Here is a 20,299-nt window from a genome sequence, read left to right as displayed (position 1 = left end):
CTCTCCGTCTTCATTGCTGCTACGTTCGGACTCGGAATTTCTCTCCTGCCGGATCCTTTGATTATCTATTTTATTATTATTTCGCGGTTTTTTTCGATCCTCTGGCTTGTTCCGTGGGGGCGTATTATTTTTCGGTTGCCCGTTTAATTCCCAACATTCTTCGCGGTTATGTCCACGCTTTTTGCAATGATTGCAAAATTTTTCGATGGCGGATACGCGCGAGGATTTTTCCGGTTTCGGCAGAACGTTGACCTTGCTACGACAGTCTCGTCCGTAATGTCCGGGTTTTTCACATCTATAACATTGTCCCGTCGTTCGCTGTCCTGACCGCGTTGATTCAGGCTTATTTAGCAAGGAATTAGTTGCCCGTGACGTGCTAGGTCCGATAAATCTCTCTTCCGCGTTCGCGCCGGCTATCGCTTCTTGAAGCGTCGTATTTCGTTGTGAGCGTATGAGTACGCTAACGACCTTTAAGTCGCTTTGTAGCCCTAATTAAAAATTTAATAATGCTTGTGTTTGGATCGTTTGTAAGATAGTGCGTTTCTCTGAGCTCGTCTGGTTTCCTCCCTCTATCATTGAATCGTATAAATTCATAGCGAGCTGGTCGACGCGTTGCCCGAAATTTTGTGCTGTCTCATTATATTTCTGCTTTAGCGAATTAAATTCTAATTGCAAGTGGGCAGTACTTTGCTTGCATTGGTATGCGGTCTCTAGTTGTTGCTTTAATTCTTTAAACGTTTGTATGTCTCGCGTTTTGAAAACTTGCATAGCTTTACCCTTTAATTTAGTAAATAGTATGCCTTGTATCAGAGACTCTTTGTCTCCGGGATGTATGTTTTGCATTGTATATGTGCATGCGTTTAGAAATTCCTGAAGGCGGTGTCGCGATGTACCGTCGAATTCGGGTATCATCATTCGCGCTTCTTTTAGAGACATATATTGTCGTGCAGTACTCCGTCGATTTCGTACGTCGCGCTCAGTCCGTCCGTAAGTCATACGAGGCTCGAAATTGGACTCCCGCTGTTCGTCTGTGTGTGTGTATGCCTGTGCGGCTTCTATCCTATTCATACGTGTGTTTAGTGTATGTAGCTCTGCATGTATAGCTTGTATTATATTAAGCATTTGTGAAGTTTCTCCGGGCGCTACGACGGAGGGTTGTTGTGACGTAACGTCTAAATTCTGTCCCATTTGTGCAAGGGTTTGTCGGAGTATGCTTATTTCGGCATCTATCGCGGTTGGCGGAATAATTGCGTTCACGTTTGTATTTTCTGCCATATTTATTTCGCTATAAATTTCTTCGGGATCGAATATTTCGCTGTCGTATGACGTTAATAAAAATTCTCTCCGCGAAGATACTCTGCTCGGAGTTCGGCTGATATACGGTCGCAATCGACGCGGTTCGTTTTGAGTTACTTGAACGGAGTCGCTTGGATTATTTGCGAATATACTCGCGTCAAAACTATTAGTCCTTAAATAAGTTCTCGCTGTTTCTTAAAAGATGGCGTAGCGGCACTTTGTGCATGGAATTTCGTACGGAAACGCATCAGCTAAGTAGTACTATATGTAACCTCAAATTCTAGTAGATACAGTTTACCACAGTGTCAACCACGTGTTTAATTACCTATTGCGAAAATGTCTACTTTTGTGCCAAATAAAGTGTTTTTGCGGGGAATTTTATTGCACTGCTTTATTCAAAAGAAATCTGCAGCTGAAGCACACAGAATTCTTGTTGAAACATATGGTGACAATGCTCTGTCAAATACGACATGCAGAGACTGGTTTAGGCGCTTTAAAAATAATGACTTTGACCTTGAAGATAAAGAACGTTCTGAAGCACCGACAAAGTTTGAAGACGAAGATTTGGAGGCATTGCTTGATCAAGATCCATGTCAGACGCTAGTAGAGCTCGGGAAAACATTGCAAGTAGATTAGTCAACAGTTTCAAAACGTTTAAAAGCGTTAGGAATGATCCAAAAGCAAGGACATTGGGTGCCATATGAGTTGAAGCCGAGAGACGTTGAACGACGTTTTCTCATGTGTGAATTGCTGCTTCAACGGCATAAAAGAAAAGATTTTCTGCACCGTATCATCACTGGAGATGAAAAGTGGATTTACTACGACAATCCAAAGCGTAAAAAATCGTGGGGTACGCCCGGTCACGCATCAACATCGTTCCCAAAACCAAATATCCACGGTTCCAAGATTCTACTCTGCATTTGGTGGGATCAGCAGGGCGTAATTTATTATGAGCTGCTTAAACCTAATGAAACTATCACGGGAGCTCGCTATCGACTTCAGATGATGCGTTTGAGTCGAACTCTAAAAGAAAAGCGGCCACTATACGGGCAGAGACACGACAAAGTGATTTTGTTACATGACAATGCTCGGCCACATGTGGCAAAACCAGTCAAAACTTACCTGGAATCGCTTCAATGGGAAGTTCTACCTCACCCGCCGTATTCACCGGACATAGCCCCCTCGGATTACCACTTGTTTCGGTCGATGGCGCATGGTTTGAGCGAGCAGCGCTTCCATTCTTTCAAAGAAACCGAAAAATGGGTCGATTCATGGATTGCGTCAAAAGATGAATCGTTTTTTCGACGGGGGATTCAATTACTGCCAGAAAGATGGGAGAAAGTGGTCTCTAATGATGGAAAATACTTTGAGTAAAGTTATTGTAAGCCTTATATTTTAAATAAATGTTTTTTTTTAACAAAAAAAACAGCGAGAACTTATTCAAGGTCCTAATAGTAAACGGAAATTCTCGTTTGTTTATTACGTTCGGAGGTAACTCGGTACTATTTTCGTTTGTCAAGTCGCTGTCTAAATTTCTACAAACGCTTTCGAGATTTTGCGCAGTTAAAGGCAATACTCGCGTCGTTAACCGTACAGGTGTACTATGCAACCACGATTGGTTTTTAATCGCTTGTCGGGGTGTTTCGTCACCTTCCGACATTCACGCAATCAAATAAATTCGGACTTACAGTATTACGGCTCGCATCGTTACGCTCTATACGGGTCGGCTGCTGCTGCTGCAACTCGATCGCTCGTGGGCTGATAACGGCGGCTCCGTGTTGGTGATAGATACGGCAGGTCGTCGCTCGTGATGATGCGCTGCCCGTGAGGTTGTCGTAGATCGGCGTTGTCCTTGGACGTCGGCGATCCTTTTCGATTCCCGGCTGCTTATCACTCGTTGCACTGTTTATGTTGTCCGCTCTCTCGTTCTCTCCTAGTCGTGGCTTCTGCTTGTTTCCGTCAGAGTTACTGACGTGCCCGTCTAACACTTGTTATAATTGTATGTGTTTTTACAGGTCTTCGCCGCTATGAAGATTTTGGAGACGACGTCGGCCCTGCGGCTGAGATCCCACCGCTGCCACCAAATTGTTGTGCCTCCGGGAAGGCACGGAAAATTTTGAGGTTTCAGTCGACTGAAGGATGAGGATCCTAGGATCGGCGGGCGTCTCCACTTTGACTAACTTCGCTTGTTTATTTGAATAAATCTTTTATTTCCCTTATTTCTTGAGTTGGTTTAATTCTGTATAATCCCACCTGGGTGGTTAGTTAAGTATGCTCGCTCTCGATAGTCAGATTACAGGTGATAGTTTATATTCTGCGGCTTGTCTTCGACTCCTAGTTAGGTTCTAATTAGCGACTCGACCTTTTGGATTTTCGTTAGCGACTGACTTCATCGCCTCGCTCTCCGTTCGCGGTGGTCTCCTGCCCTTTTCTACATCTTGCGGGGGAAGATGTAGAGAAGCTCTTTCATTGGCTAATTTTTATTCACACGCTTTTATCTAGGTGCAAGCAAAGCAGGTTGATTCTTCGCTTGCGATTCGCGGTTTTCGGTGTAACGCTTATATTTCATCGCGTTTGCGTCTTTTCGCGATAAGCGCTTCGCGAGAGCGTGAGAACGTTTCTCAAATGATTGTATAATAGCCGACTTACTAATTTATTATTAAAACTATATTAATATAATATAATATAATATAGTTATAGTCATTCGGACTATAACAAAGTAATATATGTATAATGAAAAATTGCAAATTCTTTTTTATTACTTTTACTTTTTCGAAAATATTCTTGCTGTTTTAATTGGTGAATTTTGAAAAACCTTGCATGTATGTGTGTAGGTTTGCGTGCATATGTGTATATATGTATGTGCATATGTGTGTGTGTAAATATATATTTGAATAATATACTCAGGATATTCTATAAATATACAATAAGATGTTCTTATAATAAAAAAAAATATATTTACAATATACTAAAAAATATTCTTACAATATACTAAAAAATATTCTTATAATATACAATATACTAATTAAATGCTCTTTAATTCAAATAAAGTATTACACATATAAAAGGCTAATAAGAGCAGAAGTAATATTACGGTTATAAAAATTAGTTTATTACATTTAATCAATATGTACTGATATAAACAACCCAGATAACACAAACACTTTCTATAAACATTCTATAAATATTTGTCGAGAATATTAAAATATTCTTTCAATGTACTAGAAGATGTTTTATAAATGTACACAGAACGTTGAAATGAGACCAATTTAAATATTCTAGATAAAGTTAAAAGAATATTCTTTATCATATTCAAAGAATATTCAAAGAAGATATTTAGAACAATCTAAATGAATATTTATGAAATATTTCAGAACTAATATTCTAAATTTTTATGCAAATACATATATATGTTGATAGAAAGGAAATAAAAATGAGAGCAACAGAATAGGTTTGATCATATATAATAAAAATATAATTGTGATATAATTTATATATACAATATATATATATATTTGAAAGAAAATAATTTATCAAATTCATATAAATATATATATAATTATATGTAACTCTCTATTACAATTATATTATTTTTATTATATATTATAAAACATATTTTGTGTTCTCATTTTTATTTCCTTTCTGTCAACATATGTATTTGCATCTAATCTGATTAATCGATGATGTGTAATAATAAAAACTTGTATGCGTAATATAAATTTTAACTTTTTATTATATCTATATATTAGTATTTATTTCATATACATGTTAGTATTTATTTCATGTGTGTGTGTATACATACGTGTTAAACATGTTATTAAAAAAAATTCATACAATAAAAAAAATTTGTGCAATAAAAAAATTGTATAATAAAATACCTATAAGTATTGCACTTAGATAAATGTTTCATAATACTCTATTATAATAATGCTATAATAAATACTAATGTTATAATAATAATTATTATAATAACAGTGTTATAATACTGTTATAACAAAATTCCATATTGCACTTTTAATATATAGCGCTGTTTTCTTGCCTGTTTAGCATTTCTAAATTTTGCTTTTACAAGTCATGTCTTCATAACTGTTTCAATTTTGTTTAATGTTATTGTATTGTGTGTTTTTTGCACTGCATCTGTAAAATAAATTTTATGATATAGTTTTACATATGTATATATGCATGTGTATATTATAAAATAATATGTACAAATTAAATTAATACTCACTTATTATAGCAGCAGAAATACGTAAGGAAAATTTATTTTTTCCTTTAAATCCTATCCAACTATATTGTTCTGCCACTTTATTAGAAAATAATTGAATCATTATTCTTTTAATAGTATGTTTATACGTAGCTCCACCAATTTTTGATAATTCAATCACCTATTAATGTAAAATAATATATTTATAAAAATATTTATAAAAATTTTATTTTTTTTATATAAATTCTATTTACAAGCATATTAGTATTGTTTTCGTCCGTCAAATACTCTTCTATAGCATTTAATTCGCTAATGTTTTTCAGAGGAAAATCAAATTTTTTAAAAATACTGTTCGCGCGCGCGCGCGTGTGTGTATGTAAGTACAACAAAAGTTACTAAAAATACTTTACCGTTATCAGGTTCATCAATATAACGAATATTTTCCTTAATTGTATCATCCTTAGAATACTGAGTTATATTTTTTTGCATGTTACTTGTAATGTTTACAGGTTTTACTGCATTTTTTTTATTGCTATCGCGAATAATCCTTTTTGCATTTGTTCCAAGTGGTTTCGCAGTTATGCACATATTCGCATCTATTTTTAAAATAATATTTAAAAATTTTTATTTTTAAAGATATATTTATTTTTTAAATTATATGTACTTATTTTTAAAGATTATATATATATATATATATATATATATATTAATTTATTTATTTATAAAATGTTTTTTTTTTTAATTCAGAATTGAAAAAGTATACCTGTACGATCAGATATAACAGGAAAGTGTATCGAACATCCATCTTCATTGTTCAATGAAATTTCAGTAAATGATACATTTTGTGCTTCACTTGTACTGATGAGAGATTTTTTTTGTGTCTTATTTATTTGTTCCTCGAGATTAGTATCAAAATCCTTTTCTTGTACTTTATTTATTATTTTACATGAAGGTCCTGGATTCATGCGTTTATTGACGTCCTTTTCTAAAACAAAATTATTTTATTTTATTTTTTAAAAATATTTATGAGTGTCTCATAACACGCATTACATCTTTCATGAGCAGATAGAAAGGACTAAATTTAATCAAAAAGTTCTGTAACATTTTGTAATGTTTGTAATAATTAAAATGTATACATTAATTCGCAGATCTTTACATAAATTAATTTCTTGTTAATTATTGCAAAAATTGCAAAATATTTTTCTAGTCAATTTAATCCATGTTCTTTACTGCACGAGTAGTGTGCTATTCCTTTATCGAACACTCTGTGTGTATGCGTGTGTACATTGCATACACACAGGATGTCTAATGAGATGTGTGTGTAAAATATTTTTTACATGGATTTTGAAAACTTACTTGTGTTATCAGAATCAGGTAGAGTAGGAAAATCTGCTGAATTTGAAATTTCATCATCCGATGAACTTTTATTAGTTGATAAACTTTGTGATTCGTTTGTATCTGATAGAATTATATATTTACATGGGATTACACTCATAAACTAGAGGCTAAAGCTCAACACGCATGATAAGCAACGACGCGATCTCTGTTAGTGTGCCATCTAGATAAATATATCAAGAGGCGCGCAAGGAATATCGACTCTCTTATCCCGCCACTTCCTTTTCGAACGTGGCGCAATAAAATCTTGTCAAACCGATTCTCGTGCACGTGTCGTAATAAATTATTTAATCCGCTTCCATCTCCTCTATCAGTATCATAAAGATATTTTTTTCTTTTTCCGAATTCTTTTTCTTTCAGGATCTGATGTCAAATCTGATGTGTCTTCTGCTGTACACGTCTTTGCTCTTGCTTTTACTAAATCATCTATAACGAAAGAATGCAATATATAGTATGCGTAATAATTACTTATAAAACAAAAATAAATATGACTACTAAATGTTTTATAATAAATTAATTCTTTAAATATCACTTACTATAGGTACGTCCACTTCCCACTTTTCGAATTTTAAATAATGGCCATACACCGAATACTGGTTTTTCACATACTGCGACAGAATGAATTAATTTTTTGCCAGTGCATGGTGGCCAATAACACATATCATCATGCACCCATGCGACCAGTACAGCTTCGACTAAATTTTCTTCTATAAAATGTATTACTATCCACTCCATTGGGCAACTATATATCTTATATTCTTATTGTTAGTCTGAAGTCAAAATAATTACAAAACTCTTTTCATTCTCATTTGGTTAACAAAGCTTAACATGCAACACACTTAATAATACTTAATATACTATAACTAATTATATAATATTTAATATAGATTTCTTCTCAATATCGTATTTACATAAGATATATACATATAATTACATGTATATACATATATATATATATATATATATATATATATACATTTACACATTTATATTATTAACATAATGTATGAAGGAGAGGTAACACAACATAAGTATTATTATATGGGAAAATTATCATTTTGTTGGAAATATCTTCCACTAGTGACATAGATAATTCGAGTACATGTACTGAAAATATATCAAAATTTGAAGATTGAAATGGTTCAGAAATAAAACTTGTTATATTAATAAATTTTTTCCCAATTAAGTAGTATTTATTATCTTTTATAGCAAAATTTTCTATTAACATAATACTCTTATCTTTTAAATAACAGAAATTATCTCCAAAATGTGTACCAAACGACACATTATTTATAATCAATTTTTTAAATTGAGCAGAAAAATGTGTCATAGGTAAAGGACCTTCATGATGTTCTAGTACCATTTGTAATTTTATTTTTTTTGACAGTTTAGTTATCAATATATTTTGTGACTCATGAATACGCTTTACAAGTTGTGCTAATGGATAATGAGATTTTCTAACTAATCGTTTTAGATATTGCATGTAATTTTCAAAAGGAAATGCACTATAAAGATCTAAAGGTCCAAAAACTTTGCAATCATCAACAACATGAATTAATCCATGTACATTGTGTGAAATGTATTCTGCTCCATAACTGACTTTAAATTGTTTCACAAAAAATATTAATAATGAACATGCTTATTCTAAATACTTTGTATATAAATTAGCATTAATTAAAATTCTAACAGCAATATGTGAAGATATAAAATGTAAGTATTTATCAGATGAAAGGATATTTTTTAAAACAACTGGACCACAATACAATAAAAAAAATCTAAATTCAGTTGCTTTCCAGCGTGCAACTTCATTTAAAGACCGGGTTTTTCTTACAAAATCAGGAGGAATACAAGATTTTATTTCAATGAGATAACTTGAAATAGATTGTATGTTGGTTTTTGATAATCTATGTGAAATAGGTCCAAAGAGCCATATATTTATTAGTTTTTTTACCACGCCAAGGCATACTAAATGCATGTATTCAAGAGGGAAACTTTTTACCATGTTAATCGAAGGTATTGTTTCTAAAATTGATGTTCCTGTGTGATGTTCAGATTGAACTCTATTACAGAAATTTTAATCCGTTCTTTCAAAATAATTTATTTCAGGATAACACACTCTGGCTTTTATATATTTTCCTCTTTGCATACATTTAGTACCTGCAAAAAATCCAGTGTGACCTTTGCAAGAAGTAATGAGTGATTTTGCTGGAGCATCACATATAAATGCTTTAATTGCAAATGATATAGCATAATTATTATAAATAAAACCATCTTCCGATAACTTTATAGCTTCATCTGTAAAATCTTGTAAAAACAAATTAACATTATTAGGTTTTTCATAACCATGATAGATACCTATCACAGATATATATTGTGGATATTCAGATATTGAGTATAATATTGGATATATCTGGATATTCAGATATTGAGTATAATGTTGGATATATCTGACTACTGGAACTTTTGCTTAAAGGCAAACCATCAATATTAATAAACAAATTAATTTTTTCTGGCTGTTTTTCTAACAAATTAATTAAATTTTGAACTGCAAATTGAATTCCCATGTGTACATAAGTGCCTGAACCTACAGATTTGTAGGGTACATGTCGAGGTGTACAAAGTAAAGTTCTGGGATCTTGAGGCAAAGAATTATTTGTTTCTAATTTTAATAAATTTAATAAACTTCGTAAGGCGTTATGTGAAATATTATATGATATTGCCCATGATCGTAATTTATTAATAAAATTATTACTTTGATTATGTAAATTTTGATTTTCTATATTTTGTTGTGATATTGGAGTATCATTTTTAATAACATTATCAGAGTTATCAGAAGATAAGCTATATAAGTCATGTAAAACATTAAAGCAATCTGTATTAAAACAGTCCTCTGTTTTATAAGTACTATTACATTGAAAATCTGTATTTTTTGTAATTAAAACATTATCATTTATACAATCATATTTAGAATTATTACAATTCTCCTGTGATAATGTAAAACATGTTGCGCTTTCTCTTTTAACATTTCTATAAAAAGTCGCTTTACTACGACGTTTCATTATATTTGTTCTTGGAAAAATTAATGTGGGATTCTTAATGATAAATTAATTGTTAAAAGAGCTTGTAAGAAATCAAAGGTTAGAAAATCTATCACTGTAAACAAATAATACAACGTGAGGAAATGATAATAATATTTATTGTTTTTGATAACAATTAATATTTACTTACCTTCTCAATAAGAGCTTCTTTTTCTGTACAAGCTTACACACTTTTTATTTATCGTACTCTATATACTATGAACGGACTCAACGGACTGTATGTACTTAATAATAAAAGCGGAAAAGAGATAATGAATAATTGCTTCTTCTTCTGTAATTTCTGAACGCCATCTACATCTTAAATACATTTGAATATTCTGTGAACATTTATGGAATATAAACAATATATTCTTATAGCTGATTTTAACATGTTCTAGGTAGATTTATAGATTATTCTTTATAAACAAGGATATTCTATAGAGATGTATAGATGATTTCTTTGAGAATATTCTCAAAAAAATATTTTTGATGCTACATAGAATATTCATGCAATATTGTGTGTTATCTGGGAATAAAATTTAAATTAATCTAAAATTATAAAAATAAACTCGAAAGTTAAAACAAATGAGTAAGCGAACGTTTCGATCCAATTTTTCGGATCTTCTTCAGCGCAGTACAAAAAGCAAAATTAAAATCACCAAAGTCTAAATGTTTTTAACGTATAAACGTCTAATAAACATATTTAAACGCGGTTACATCAGTAAACGAAATAAAACGTCGTAAGATTAACATTAATATGACTCTCACTGAGCCATCACATTTACGTTACTGTGAGAAGCGATCCTCTCTAGTTTTCTGACTACGAGGTTGGCAGGTGTTAAAATATAAAATATTAATCGCATCCTATAAATCAAAATAATTTTCTCATTACACCTCACTAATTATAATATCCAAAATCAAGTGCGTTATAAAACAATAATCTAACACATGGTATAAAAAAATGCTAATAAAAACTTACATATATTTATGATGTGACAATATTTTAATTGTAACAGTAACAAAAATGACGCTAGTGTAATCCTCATGTCAGTAGAACGGCTCAGAGGAAACTGAAGCTCAGTTGGAAACGAAAAATTACAAACAATTATAATCATTTTGTATTTGTTATTTAATCTTAGAATTTAGGTAGTCTCTCTATAGCTTCGATATAAATATCAGATAGATTTTCAGTATTAGTCTGTAGATTGAGACTATTATTTTGTCTTTTCATGTATATCATTTCTGATAGTGATCTTTTTCCGTAATATATTTCTTTATCTAAAATATTAATGTTCTTCCAATCAAATTCATGATTAAAATTAACGCGGTGGTCCGTTATTACTGATTTAGTATTAATATTTTTAACTATGTGTTTCTTATGTTCAGAAATTCTTGTGGTCAGTCTTCTATTAGTCTGGCCCACGTAAGAAGCGTCGCAGTTTGAACAATTAATTTTGTAAACAACGTTGGTATTATTTAAGATGTAAAAATCTCTGAAGTCACCAGATGATAATTAAAAATGGTAGTAATTTAATCAACCAACTCTGGCTATTTAATAATCTTTATTTAATAGTCACGACGTTTCGGCCATGGGTTTCGGCCCTTATCAAGTGCTAAAACACAACTTTTTATATAGAAACTTAATTTCTGATCTTAAAATGTGACATGATATAATGTGAAACATTTAACTATGTTGGTATTATTCATTTTAGAAATAGTATCTTTATGTACTCGTATATATTTATTTAATTTATTAAAATTAAAAAAAAATTATTTAAAATTCATGTTCCTAATAATATTTCTAAATTGTTCCGTCAAACCGGGTAAAAACGGTATAATCTCTAAAAACTCACCTTTAAAAAAAAGGTAAAAAAAGGCGACCAGTTAAGGGCACGCCATTAACAAAAATTATCCATTGCAAACCCATGTAGAATCCTATCCTATTGCAAACCCATGTAGAATCCTATAAAAAATTAATCATTGCAAACCCATGTAGAATCCTAGGCAAAATTAACCATTGCAAACTCATGTAGAATTGTAGTAAAAATGATCCATTGCAAACTTATGTAGAATCCTACATTGCAAACCCATGTACAATAGAATTGTATGAAAAATTATCGATTATAAATTCATGTACAATCGTAACAAAAGTAATGAAATAAAAAAAAAATTGCGCCAAGTGAAAGTAGAAACTTGTACCAGTGGAAAATTAAAGTTGCAGACATATATAGAGTCGTATAATGAATCAGTAAAAATTTAAATTTGCAAATGTAGAATCGTACCATAAAAAAACTTATCTTTAAAAAAAAAAGATAAACAAGATGCCAAGTCCATGCGCCATGTAAAAAAGAAATAAAAAAATTTTAGTTAAAAAAACTGGGAGCGCTGCTAAATAATATTCTAACAATATTAAAATTAAATTGTTACTTTTAAACTCATTACAGTTAAAATATGTTTTGTGTTTAAATTAATTAATGTTACTTTAAGGTGCATTGTAATTTTGAAACTTAGCAGCGCGCCCAGTTTTTTTAACTAAAATTTTTTTATTTCTTTTTTACATGGCGCATGGACTTGGCATCTTGTTTATCTTTTTTTTTAAAAGATAAGTTTTTTTATGGTACGATTCTACATTTGCAAATTTAAATTTTTACTGATTCATTATACGACTCTATATATGTCTGCAACTTTAATTTTCCACTGGTACAAGTTTCTACTTTCACTTGGCGCAATTTTTTTTTTATTTCATTACTTTTGTTACGATTGTACATGAATTTATAATCGATAATTTTTCATACAATTCTATTGTACATGGGTTTGCAATGTAGGATTCTACATAAGTTTGCAATGGATCATTTTTAATACAATTCTACATGAGTTTGCAATGGTTAATTTTGCCTAGGATTCTACATGGGTTTGCAATGATTAATTTTTTATAGGATTCTACATGGGTTTGCAATAGGATAGGATTCTACATGGGTTTGCAATGGATAATTTTTGTTAATGGCGTGCCCTTAACTGGTCGCCTTTTTTTACCTTTTTTTAAAGGTGAGTTTTTAGAGATATAATTCTACATGAGTTTGCAATGGTTAATTTTGCCTAGGATTCTACATGGGTTTGCAATGATTAATTTTTTATAGGATTCTACATGGGTTTGCAATAGGATAGGATTCTACATGGGTTTGCAATGGATAATTTTTGTTAATGGCGTGCCCTTAACTGGTCGCCTTTTTTTACCTTTTTTTAAAGGTGAGTTTTTAGAGATTATATCATTCATTTTTGTATATTTTTATGACCGGAATAGAACAATTATTAAACATGTTTATCTAAACTTCTTTGCTTAAAATGATGTGTACAATCATATCCTAGAATCCTGATCATTCCTCCTAAAGCACCCTATTTATATAAATTTACCCATATGTGTGTGTGTGTGTGTGTGTACTAATGTCGAGCATTTTTTATACATTTTCTATTAAATTTAGATAAAAGTTGCAGGATTTCGAAAAAGAAAAAGTTGACACAGACTTTTTCCTAAACGGCGATTTTCAAGGTTATTTAAAGGTCACTTATATTTTCAAAATAGAATTACCTTAATTTTTCTCATATAAATCGATTCCTCGCAATATTTACTATAAAAAGTTGTAAAGGTATAATTTTTACATAATCTTACATAAACTTCGAAATATTACAAATATTTTATTCTATGAAATATTTCAGTTTATGTAAAATTATGTTAACTATCTTTTAAATTATTCACTTTTAGCCATCTTACCCTTACAACCTTTTATAGTGAATATTGCAACAAATTGGTTTATATATATAATATATATATAACATCAGTTATTATTAATTGATGTTTACATTTATTTTTAGACTTACTAGAGCTCAAATGCTCCACATTTTTTGCAAAAACTGTTTATTCTACAGATTTCAAATATGCTTTTAAATGATGATTGAATATTTCCTTTTTTTAATTATTTTTATTATTATTTTTCAATCTCAATCAACTTTTATAACTTTATGCCAGCACGATACAAATACATGTGTCTTTATTTTTTTTATTATTTTCATTATTATTTTTCAATCTCAATCAACTTCTATAACCTTATGCCAGCAGGATACAAATACATGTATGTCTTTATTATTGTATCAACTCTTGTCTTTTCCATGTAACCATGTGTTCATAGTTTGAATTATCCCTTCATCTTCTCAATCTTTCGCAGAGATTTAATTAATTAAATACACTTCACACGAAATAAAGTTTGCTGGAAGATATACAGCAAACGATAACTGTAAAAACATGATTACGTGGAAAGAACAAGAGTTGGTACAGTAAAGGCAAGTAAGTAAGTACATGTAATGTATCGTATTGGCATAACGCTATATCCGCGGAGCAGATAATGTGGCTGTAGAGGTAGTCTGCAGTGCAGCTAATGTGGACGTAGATGTTGATTGAGATAATTGTCTAATATAAAATAGAATTTAAAAATTTAGTTTAAAAAGCTGTTGCATATATAAATAAAGTTTATTTTTTCTAAATTTGGAATATGTTTAATTAATTAATTTTTTAAGTTTATGTTTAATAAATTTTTTAAGTCTGTATTCAATAATTTTATTCATTTGATAAATACATGTATGTCTTTATTTTGATATGTTTAATATAATTAGAAATTCATTATTAATTAGATATGTAAACTATAAATTCATATATAATATTTGAAAATATATGTGAATATTTAAATTTTTATCTTCTCCTTCCTCTCCTTCAATCTCTTTAATATCAATATGTGTATGTGTGTACACGCGCGCACATTTGTACGTATTTATTTAATTATTGGATAGTTGAGAGTACTTAATTGATAAAAAATTATGACAATAATAATCCTTGTTCTTTTTTCTTATTATTTACTCAGATTTTTTTGTCTATCTTATAAGATAAACACTTTAGAGATTGAATATTTCAAGTAAACTAATTGTAAGTAAATTTCACATTAATGCATATAGATGTTTAATCATGAATGTACTGAATAAGTACACAAGACGAACAGTGAGTGAGTGAGTGAGAATGAGAGAGTGTGTGTGTGTGTGCGTGTGTGTGTGAGAAAGAGAGAGAGAGAGAGAGAGAGAGAGAGAGAGAGAGAGAGAGAGAGAGAGAGAGAGAGAGAGTTAGCCAACATAACCCCGCACGCTGCCGATCATGAATGTACTAAATAAGTACACAAGACGAACAGTGAGTGAGTGAGTGAGAATGAGAGAGTGTGTGTGTGTGTGCGTGTGCGTGTGAGAAAGAGAGAGAGAGAGAGAGAGAGAGAGAGAGAGAGAGAGAGAGAGAGAGAGAGAGAGAGAGAGAGAGAGAGAGAGAGAGAGAGAGAGAGAGAGTTAGCCAACATAACCCCGCACGCTGCCGATATGGCGGAGCGCCACTATCGCCATCTGTTGTAAAACGTGCGAGATGGACAAAATTACCACTACATGCATCTTGCATGTGTTGTGTACGTGTGATATATGTGTGCGCATGTGTTGTATACGTGTGAATACGTGTAGCACGATACTACTATGTATGCGTGGTCGATGATGATAATGATGATGATAATGATGATAATGATGATGATAATGATGACGGGGACGTTTCTTAATAGAAATTTTTCATATTTCGACTTTGCATTTATATATCTCTGCTTACAAATCACGTAGAGCAGAAATAAAGACACTTTTATTATATAATTCGAACTCAATCTATCGATTAAGTCTAGTATAAACTCGATTGCTTCAGCCATTATTGAGGATTCGAAATATTATAAAGACTGAAATGTCCGACTCGCGTTAAGATACACGGTGTCTCCGCTACGCCCCTAACTGGTCGCGAGACACTACCGTGTCTCTTGATAGTGAAAAAAGACGTTTTTTCACTATTATTATTATTATTATAAATTTAACATATATAAGACAGGCAATAAGAGCCAAATCGCGGATGACAGTGCGTTATCCTAAACGAAACTAAATTTTTTCGTTAGAATTAAATACCTTGTGCACAAGGCACCAAATTTTACTTGGACACGGCCAAGATATAAAATTGGAATAATCTCTACAAGAGATTTTTAATTCCATGTATCCCCTATTCCCCCTAAAGAAATAAATGCGAGAGAAAAATATAGATCCGAAAGTCGCAGAATCGGGAATCGAACCCGAGACCTTTCGCTTGCCGGGCGACTGCTCTTCCAACTGAGCTATTCAGATCCTTTCGATTCTATATTTTTCTCTGTTATATATATTAATGTTGGTAAACAAACGCCTTTAAGCCAGCGTGTATAAATTAAGAGTTTAACTAGGCTCTGTAATATAAATATAAATTTAACATATATAAGACAGGCAATAAGAGCCAAATCGCGGATGACAGTGCGTTATCCTAAACGAAACTAAATTTTTTTGTTAGAATTAAATATCTTGTGCACAAGGCACCAAATTTTACTTGGACACGGCCAAGATATAAAATTGGAATAATCTCTACAAGAGATTTTTAATTCCATGTATCCCCTATTCCCCCTAAAGAAATAAATGCGAGAGAAAATTATTATTATTATTATTGTTACCGTTAATTGTGGTATTTTTTAATTTTTTAAATAAAATTACTAGACGTTGGTTAATAGTATTAAAGATCAAGTCACAAGCGGATAACAGTTCTCTAAAAGTATGTTGACAACGGTAACGAGATTCTTATAATGAAATCGTGGATGTGACAATAAAATTGTTCTATCTACTAGACCGTATATAGTTCCCCGCTTTTGACAAAATGGATGCTGAGACAAGAAATGTAAATATCTCCCCGAGAATGTCGGCTTGTGATACCAATCATTAATTATCTTGTTGTTTTCTAAAATTAATGTCAAATCTAAAAAGTTTATTTTATTATTATTGTCAGTTTCCAGAGTGAATTGGAGTCTATTATGATAAGAATTAAAAATCATAAGTGTGTGGTCAATTAAAGTCAATGGAACAGTCAATACAATGTCGTCAACATATCTAAAGTAAATCGGGGGTGTGAATTTTAACAATTGTAATGATTTATTCTCAAGATCTTGTAAAACTAGATCTGCAATCACTGATGAGAGAGGAGAACCCATGGGCGTTCCAAAGGTTTGGCGGTAGATAACGTTATTAAAAATAAAAAAGGTAGAATTTAAAACTAAGCCTATTCCATTTAAAAATTCTGATTTTGATAAGTCACAATTCTTTGAAATAAATTCCCATGTAGAGGAAATACTTTCAAGAGCCTAATCAATAGGGACGTTAGTGAATAGCGAGACAACATCTAACGAGATTAATTTAAATTCATTATCAATGTGAATCTGTGACAATTTTTACACTAGTTCGAAACCGTTGTCAACACGACCTTCAGGCACTGGGAGGCTTTTAACTATAATCTTGTGCACAAAAGTCGCCAAGTTATACAGAGTAGTGTCAACCTATGACACTATTAATCTGAACGGACAGTTTTCTTTATGGACTTTAGGCAAGCCATATGCCCTGGGGAGAGTTCCATCAGTAAACAACAAAAGTCTGTATTCATTAGTTGAAATAAACTTTAGGAGTAATTTTAGTTTACTTTTTGACAACAGAACTAATTTAACGATTGAGTTTGTTAAGAACATTGAAAATAATATTAGAAAATTACCGGTTAGAGAACGTACAATTATAAGAAATCGAACAAGTAATGTGATAAAATCTATTTTGACTTATTCTTATCCTACGAATGAAGCAAATAATACGCTTTTACAATTAAATCACATTACTAAAAATTTCTTAAAAGAAAATAAAAATCTTATCCTTACACGTGTGGTTAAAGGAAATATAACGGTAGCGTTGGATAAAGATAAATATATACAAAGTATTGAAGACTTGTTGAAAGATAATAATACATATACGTTGGTCAAAAAAGACCCTACTAGAAAATTGATAAACAGTCTTCATGACTTGTTAGTTTGTTGGAAAAATTCTAAGTTTATTTCAACTAATGAATACAGACTTTTGTTGTTTACTGATGGAACTCTCCCCAGGGCATATGGCTTGCCTAAAGTCCATAAAGAAAACTGTCCGTTCAGATTAATAGTGTCATAGGTTGACACTACTCTGTATAACTTGGCGACTTTCGTGCACAAGATTATAGTTAAAAGCCTCCCAGTGCCTGAAGGTCGTGTTGACAACGGTTTCGAATTAGTGAAAAAATTGTCACAGATTCACATTGATAATGAATTTAAATTAATCTTGTTAGATGTTGTCTCGCTATTCACTAACGTCCCTATTGATTAGGCTCTTGAAAGTATTTCCTCTACATGGGAATTTATTTCAAAGAATTGTGACTTATCAAAATCAGAATTTTTAAATGGAATAGGCTTAGTTTTAAATTCTACCTTTTTTATTTTTAATAACGTTATCTACCGCCAAACCTTTGGAACGCCCATGGGTTCTCCTCTCTCATCAGTGATTAGCAGATCTAGTTTTACAAGATCTTGAGAATAAATCATTACAATTGTTAAAATTCACACCCCCGATTTACTTTAGATATGTTGACGACATTGTATTGACTGTTCCATTGACTTTAATTGACCACACACTTATGATTTTTAATTCTTATCATAATAGACTCCAATTCACTCTGGAAACTGACAATAACAATAAAATAAACTTTTTAGATTTGACATTAATTTTAGAAAACAACAAGATAATTACTGATTGGTATCACAAGCCGACATTCTCGGGGAGATATTTACATTTCTTGTCTCAGCATCCATTTTGTCAAAAGCGGGGAACTATATACGGTCTACTGGATAGAACAATTTTATTGTCACATCCACGATTTCATTATAAGAATCTCGTTACCGTTGTCAACATACTTTTAGAGAACTGTTATCCGCTTGTGACTTGATCTTTAATACTATTAACCAACGTCTAGTAATTTTATTTAAAAAATTAAAAAATACCACAATTAACGGTAACAATAATAATAATAATAATAGTGAAAAAACGTCTTTTTTCACTATACCGTTTTTACCCGGTTTGACGGAACAATTTAGAAATATTATTAGGAACATGAATTTTAAATAATCTTTTTTTAATTTTAATAAATTAAATAAATATATACGAGTACATAAAGATACTATTTCTAAAATGAATAATACCAACATAGTTAAATGTTTCACATTATATCATGTCACATTTTAAGATCAGAAATTAAGTTTCTATATAAAAAGTTGTGTTTTAGCACTTGATAAGGGCCGAAACCCATGGCCGAAACGTCGTGAATATTAAATAAAGATTATTAAATAGCCAGAGTTGGTTGATTAAATTACTACCATTTTTAATTATCATCTGGTGACTTCAGAGATTTTTACATCTTGAATAATACCAACGTTGTTTACAAAATTAATTGTTCAAACTGCGACGCTTCTTACGTGAGCCAGACTAATAGAAGACTGACCACAAGAATTTCTGAACATAAGAAACACATAGTTAAAAATATTAATACTAAATCAGTAATAACGGACCACCGCGTTAATTTTAATCATGAATTTGATTGGAAGAACATTAATATTTTAGATAAAGAAATATATTACGGAAAAAGATCACTATCAGAAATGATATACATAAAAAGACAAAATAATAGTCTCAATCTACAGACTAATACTGAAAATCTATCTGATATTTATATCGAAGCTATAGAGAGACTACCTAAATTCTAAGATTAAATAACAAATACAAAATGATTATAATTGTTTGTAATTTTTCGTTTCCAACTGAGCTTCAGTTTCCTCTGAGCCGTTCTACTGACATGAGGATTACACTAGCGTCACTTTTGTTACTGTTACAATTAAAATATTGTCACATCATAAATATATGTAAGTTTTTATTAGCATTTTTTTATACCATGTGTTAGATTATTGTTTTATAACGCACTTGATTTTGGATATTATAATTAGTGAGGTGTAATGAGAAAATTATTTTAATTTATAGGATGCGATTAATATTTTATATTTTAACACCTGCCAACCTCGTAGTCAAAAAACTAGAGAGGATCGCTTCTCACAGTAACGTAAATGTGATGGCTCAGTGAGAGTCATATTAATGTTAATCTTACGACGTTTTATTTCGTTTACTGATGTAACCGCGTTTAAATATGTTTATTAGACGTTTATACGTTAAAAATATTTAGACTTTGGTGATTTTAATTTTGCTTTTTGTACTGCGCTGAAGAAGATCCGAAAAATTGGATCGAAACGTTCGCTTACTCATTTCTTTTAACTTTCGAGTTTATTTTTATAATTTTAGATTAATT

General features: G+C 31.2%; 1 protein-coding gene and 1 pseudogene across 1 annotated transcript; both read right to left on the bottom strand.

The window, feature by feature from the left end:
- Positions 1-5,339: 5,339 nt before the first annotated feature.
- Positions 5,340-6,542, bottom strand: LOC146722925 (uncharacterized). Its single transcript, XM_085483522.1, has 4 exons — positions 6,264-6,542; positions 5,911-6,096; positions 5,525-5,681; positions 5,340-5,433 (listed from the first exon to the last, which is right to left on the bottom strand). The coding sequence occupies exons 1-3, from the start codon at positions 6,463-6,465 to the stop codon at positions 5,674-5,676; spliced, it is 396 nt and encodes a 131-aa protein (XP_085339648.1). The 5' UTR covers positions 6,466-6,542; the 3' UTR covers positions 5,340-5,433; positions 5,525-5,673.
- A 1,347-nt stretch (positions 6,543-7,889) lies between these two features.
- On the bottom strand, positions 7,890-9,109 carry LOC146722924 (uncharacterized; annotated as a pseudogene).
- Positions 9,110-20,299: the final 11,190 nt, after the last annotated feature.

The sequence above is a fragment of the Nylanderia fulva genome, unplaced genomic scaffold (assembly GCF_048542155.1).
Source record: "Nylanderia fulva isolate GAGA-0341 unplaced genomic scaffold, ASM4854215v1 Scaffold254, whole genome shotgun sequence".
NCBI classification, from domain to species: Eukaryota; Metazoa; Arthropoda; class Insecta; order Hymenoptera; family Formicidae; genus Nylanderia; species Nylanderia fulva.
This window is presented reverse-complemented; position numbering and strand designations above follow the sequence as displayed.